This window comes from Piliocolobus tephrosceles, chromosome 4, assembly GCF_002776525.5.
Source record: "Piliocolobus tephrosceles isolate RC106 chromosome 4, ASM277652v3, whole genome shotgun sequence".
NCBI classification, from domain to species: Eukaryota; Metazoa; Chordata; class Mammalia; order Primates; family Cercopithecidae; genus Piliocolobus; species Piliocolobus tephrosceles.
The window spans coordinates 135,660,121-135,666,159 of record NC_045437.1 but is presented as its reverse complement, the minus strand read 5'-3'; the positions used below and the strand labels follow the sequence as shown (position 1 = coordinate 135,666,159).

The window sequence follows — 6,039 nt, the reverse complement described above, 5'->3', positions numbered from 1 at the left end:
TGCATTGAATGGATAGATGAGTTTGGGAAGAACTGACATCTTTACGATATTCAGTCTTCTTATCCCTGAACATAAAATATCTCTCCATTTACTTAGTTCCCCTTTGATCTTGTTCATCAGAGTTTTGTAGTTTTCATCATGTAGATCTTATACATATTTTGTTAGGTTTATACCTATTTCATTTGTTAAGGGCTAATGTAAGTGGTATTGTCCTTTCAATTTTAAATATCACTTATTCACTATTGGTACATAGGAAACCAATTTACTTTTGTATACTAATCTTGTATACTGCAAGTTTATACTATACTGACTTATTAGTTCCAGCACATTTTTCTGTTGTTGGTTAAAACAAAATTTCTGGACTTACCCTCCCCTTCCCACCGTGCCGGCCTGCGCGCGCAGATGTGCGCGCTCCGCCCTTGGCCTTCTGCACTGCAATTGGTTGGCGTCTCTGGGAGGGATTTGAAACTTGGCGGTTAAAGCTCCGGCGGAGACAGGGCGGCCGGAGACCCCGGGTGAACGGGGAAGGGACATTTAGTTTGAGACGGTGCTGAGATAGGATCATGAAGGAAGAGGTGAAGGGAATTCCTGTAAGAGTGGCACTGCGTTGTCGCCCTCTGGTCCCCAAAGAGATTAGCGAGGGCTGCCAGATGTGCCTTTCCTTCGTGCCCGGGGAGCCTCAGGTGGTGGTTGGTACTGATAAATCCTTCACCTACGATTTTGTGTTTGACCCCTCTACTGAACAGGAAGAAGTCTTCAATACAGCAGTAGCGCCGCTCATAAAAGGTGTATTTAAAGGATATAATGCAACGGTCCTGGCCTATGGGCAGACTGGCTCTGGAAAAACGTATTCAATGGGAGGTGCATACACCACAGAGCAGGAGAATGAACCAACAGTTGGTATTATTCCTAGGGTAATACAACTGCTCTTCAAAGAAATTGATAAAAAGAGTGACTTTGAGTTTACTCTGAAAGTGTCTTACTTAGAGATTTACAATGAAGAAATTTTGGATCTTCTATGCCCATCTCGTGAGAAAGCTCAAATAAATATACGGGAGGATCCTAAGGAAGGTATAAAGATTGTGGGACTCACTGAGAAGACTGTTTTAGTTGCCTTGGATACTGTTTCCTGTTTGGAGCAGGGCAACAACTCTAGGACTGTGGCCTCCACAGCTATGAACTCCCAGTCGTCCCGATCTCATGCCATCTTTACTATCTCCTTAGAACAAAGAAAGAAAAGTGACAAGAATAGCAGCATTCGCTCCAAGCTGCATCTCGTAGACCTCGCTGGATCAGAAAGACAGAAGAAAACCAAGGCTGAAGGGGATCGTCTAAAAGAGGGTATTAATATTAACCGAGGCCTCCTATGCTTGGGAAATGTAATCAGTGCTCTTGGAGATGACAAAAAGGGTGGTTTTGTGCCCTATAGAGATTCCAAGTTAACTCGACTGCTTCAAGATTCTCTAGGAGGTAATAGCCACACTCTTATGATAGCCTGTGTGAGTCCTGCTGACTCCAATCTAGTGGAAACATTAAGTACCCTTTGTTATGCTGACAGAGCAAGAAAAATCAAGAACAAACCTATTGTTAATATTGATCCCCACGCAGCTGAACTTAATCATCTAAAGCAACAGGTACAACAGCTACAAGTCTTGTTGCTACAAGCCCATGGAGGTACCCTGCCTGGATCTATAAATGCAGAACCATCAGAGAATCTACAATCCCTGATGGAGAAGAATCAGTCCCTGGTAGAGGAAAATGAAAAATTAAGTCGTGGTCTGAGCGAGGCAGCTGGTCAGACAGCCCAGATGTTGGAGAGGATCATTTTGACAGAGCAAGTGAATGAAAAACTGAATGCCAAGCTAGAAGAGCTCAGGCAGCATGCGGCCTGCAAACTGGATCTTCAAAAGCTAGTGGAGACTTTGGAAGATCAGGAATTGAAAGAAAATGTAGAGATAATTTGTAACCTGCAGCAACTGATTACCCAGTTATCAGACGAAACGGTTGCTTGCATGGCTGCAACCATAGATACTGCGGTGGAACACAAAGCTCAAGTGGAAACCAGTCCAGAGATGAGCAAGTCTTCTGACGCTTTTACCACTCAGCATGCTCTCCATCAAGCTCAGTTGTCTAAGGAGGTGGCTGAGTTGAATAACGCCCTAGCACTGAAAGAGGCCCTAGTTAGGAAGATGACTCGGAACAACAGCCAACTACAGCCCATTCAGTTTCAATACCAGGATAACATAAAAAATCTAGAATTAGAAGTCATCAATCTGCAAAAGGAAAAGGAAGAATTGGTTCTCGAACTTCAGACAGCAAAGAAGGATGTCAACCAAGCCAAGTTGAGTGAGCGCTGCCACAAACGTCTCCAGGAGCTGGAGGGTCAAATAGCTGATCTGAAGAAGAAGCTGAATGAGCAGTCCAAACTTCTGAAACTAAAGGAATCCACAGAACGTACTGTCTCCAAGCTGAACCAGGAGATATGGATGATGAAAAACCAGCGGGTACAGTTAATGCGTCAAATGAAAGAGGATGCTGAGAAGTTTAGACAGTGGAAGCAGAAAAAAGACAAAGAAGTAATACAGTTAAAAGAACGAGACCGTAAGAGGCAATATGAGCTGCTCAAACTTGAAAGAAACTTCCAGAAACAATCCAGTGTGCTCAGACGTAAAACAGAGGAGGCAGCAGCTGCCAACAAGCGTCTCAAGGATGCTCTCCAGAAACAACGAGAGGTCACAGATAAGCGGAAAGAGACTCAGAGCCATGGAATGGAAGGCACTGCAGCTCGAGTGAGGAATTGGCTTGGAAACGAAATTGAGGTTATGGTTAGTACTGAGGAAGCCAAACACCATCTGAATAACCTCCTTGAAGATAGAAAGATCCTGGCTCAGGATGTGGTTCAACTCAAAGAGCAAAAGGAATCTCAGGAGAATCCACCTCATAAACTCCGGAAGCGTACATTCTCACTTACTGAGGTGAATGGTCAAGTTTTGGAGTCAGAAAATTGTATTACAAAGCAGATTGAAAGCCTAGAGACTGAAATGGAACTCAAGAGTGCTCAGATTGCTGACCTACAGCAGAAGCTGCTGGATGCAGAAAGTGAAGACAGGCCAAAACAATGCTGGGAGAATATTGCCACCATTCTGGAAGCCAAGTGTGCCCTGAAATATTTGATTGGAGAGCTGATCTCCTCTAAAATACATGTCATCAAACTTGAAAACAGCCTGAGACAGAGCAAGGCCAGCTGTGCTGACCTGCAGAAGATGCTGTTTGAGGAACAAAATCATTTTTCTGAGATAGAGACAGAGTTACAAGCTGAGCTGATCAGAATGGAGCAACAGCACCAAGAGAAGGTGCTATACCTTCTCAGCCAGCTGCAGCAAAGCCAAATAGCAGAGAAGCAGTTAAAGGAGTCATTCAGTGAAAAGGAACAGCAGCTACTGAGCACACTGCAGTGTCAGGATGAAGAACTTGAGAAGATGCGAGAAGTGTGTGAGCAAAATCAGCAACTTCTCCAAGAGAATGAAATCATGAAGCAGAAACTGACCCTCCTTCAGGTAACCAGCAGACAGAAACATCCTCCTAATGATACCCTTCTATCTCCAGACTCTTCTTTTGAATATATCCCACCTAAGCCAAAACCTTCTCGTGTTAAAGAAAAGTTCCTGGAACAAAGCATGGACATCGAGGATCTAAAATATTGTTCAGAGCATTCTGTGGATGATCATGAGGATGGTGATGGTGATGGTGACAGTGATGAGGGGGATGATGAGGAATGGAAGCCAACAAAATTAGTTAAGGTGTCCAGGAAGAACATCCAGGGGTGTTCCTGCAAGGGCTGGTGTGGGAACAAGCAGTGTGGGTGCAGGAAGCAAAAGTCAGACTGTGGTGTGGACTGTAGCTGTGACCCCACAAAGTGTCGGAACCGCCAGCAAGGCAAGGATGGCTTGGGCAATGTTGAATGGACCCAGGATTCTGAAGGCTCCTTCAAACTGGAGGATCCTACCGAGGTGACCCCAGGATTGAGCTTCTTTAACCCTGTCTGTGCCACCCCCAATAGCAAGATCCTGAAAGAGATGTGTGACATGGAGGAGGTGCTGTCAAAGAAGACTGCTCCAGCTCCCTCCTCTTTTGACCTCCCAGAATTGAAACATGGAGCAACAGAATACCAACAAAATAAGGCTCCAGGGAAGAAAAAGAAACGAGCTCTGGCCAGCAACACCAGCTTCTTCTCTGGCTGCTCCCCTATCAAAGAAGAAGCCCACTGAAGTTGGAGTCATCATCTCTACCTCCAGTCTGTGTAAAGATAGAGGAAAAGATTGGAGTTACCCTGCCACAAGTCAAAGGATGCCAAGGAATACCAGGAACTACCAGAAGCTAGGAGAGAAGAGTGGAACAAATTTTCCTTTGGGCTTGCCATAGAAACCAACCCTGCCAACACGTTGATTTCGTATTTTCATCCTCTGGAACAGTAAGAGAATAAATTTCTGTTGTTTCAAGCCTCCCAGACATGTCATTTGTTATGGCAGCCCTGGGAAACAGAGTTTCTTTGGCCCAATTGGGTCCAATGTCCACCTTGTGCATTCATCTGGTTTGGCTATGGCCCGGGTGGAGGGGTCAAGCCAGATGCTCTGCAGAAGAATCTCTAAGGGGATGTAGAAGGAGCAGGCAAATTGATGAACAGATATAATAATCTTTTTTTTTTTTTTTGTGCTTCCTTATAACCAGAGGTGTCTGTGGGTACCTAGCAGTGACCAGAAGGAACAGCAGGACTCTAGATATAGTTACTAATCATTAGTACTTTAGGAACAACTTACCTCTTGCTATTTGTGAAACAGGATTTTGGTAGATTGCAAAGATACCTGATTCTGATGGCCTTGCCACTTTCTTTGGATTCTGATGGCCTTGTCACTTTCTTTGACCAATAGAATGCAAAAGAGATAGGTGTCTGTTCTAAACCGAAGTCTTTTTTTTTTTTTGAGACAAGGTCTGGCTCTGTCGCCCCCCTCCCACCTCAGCTTCCGGAGTAGCTGAGACTACAGGAGTGTACCACCATGCCCAGCTAATTTTTATACTTGCTGTAGAGATGGGGTTTTGCCATGTTGCCCAGGCTGAGCTCAAGCAGTCTACCAGCCTCAGACTCCCAAAGTGCTGGGATTACAGGCGTGAGCCACCCCATCTGGCCTTCTAAGCCTAGGTCTTTAAGCATTGCATGCTTCCACTTCTTCTCTTGGAACCTTGCTGTTGTCGTATGAAAAGCCTCAGCTAGCCTGCTGCATGATTAAAGAGATGTGACCCAATTACTTCCTTTGCCCCAGTGACCAGTCAGCCAATTGACCAACATGTTAGTGAGGTCACCCTAGACCAATCAGGTAACTGCAAACCCATGAGCAAGCCCAGTGAAGATCGGCTGAGTCAGGTCCAGATCAGCACAATCACCAGCTGACCCATAGACTCCTGAGCAATGTTAAAGGCTGAGTTACTACGTCTTAGAGTAATTTGTTATGCTGTGGCAGATTACTGATAGAGGGAGATTGGCAATCTGGATTTTGGTAAACCAGGTATTAGAAAGGTAAGGATAATTCATTCATAAATAAAAATAATTCCTAAGTTTCATGTTAATAACTGTATCAACTTGGGCAAGTTGTTTCAATTTCATCTGATAACTGAAGTTAACAAAGTAGATTCTTTGGGGTGGGTTATTGGGCAGAGCAAATGGGAGAAAGTATGAGGCAGCACATTATAAAACAGCAGGTTGGCATCATTTCTCTATACTCTGTCCTTTGTTTCTTTATTATTAAGGTTGGTACAAAAGTGATTGTGGTTTTTGCCATTGAAAGTAATGACACCAGTTAGAATGGCAATCATTAAAAAATCAGGAAACAACAGGTGTTGGAGAGGATGTGGAGAAATAGGAACACTTTTACACTGTTGGTGGGATTGTAAACTAGTTCAACCATTATGGAAAACAGTATGGCGATTCCTCAAGGACCTAGAACTAGATGTACCATATGACCCAGCCATCCCACTACTGGGTAT

At 44.3% G+C, this 6,039-nt stretch overlaps 1 protein-coding gene across 1 annotated transcript; it reads left to right on the top strand.

The window, feature by feature from the left end:
* Window positions 1-410: 410 nt before the first annotated feature.
* Window positions 411-4,293, top strand: KIF4B (kinesin family member 4B). The gene has a single exon (XM_023227062.2). It carries the CDS (start codon window positions 564-566, stop codon window positions 4,266-4,268), a length of 3,705 nt encoding a protein of 1,234 aa, XP_023082830.2. The 5' UTR covers window positions 411-563; the 3' UTR covers window positions 4,269-4,293.
* The last annotated feature ends 1,746 nt before the right edge of the window (window positions 4,294-6,039 follow it).

Coding starts and splice junctions, on each gene's coding strand:
- KIF4B (XM_023227062.2), top strand. CDS start 564: ATGAAGGAAGAGGTGAAGGGAATTCCTGTAAGAGTGGCACTGCGTTGT.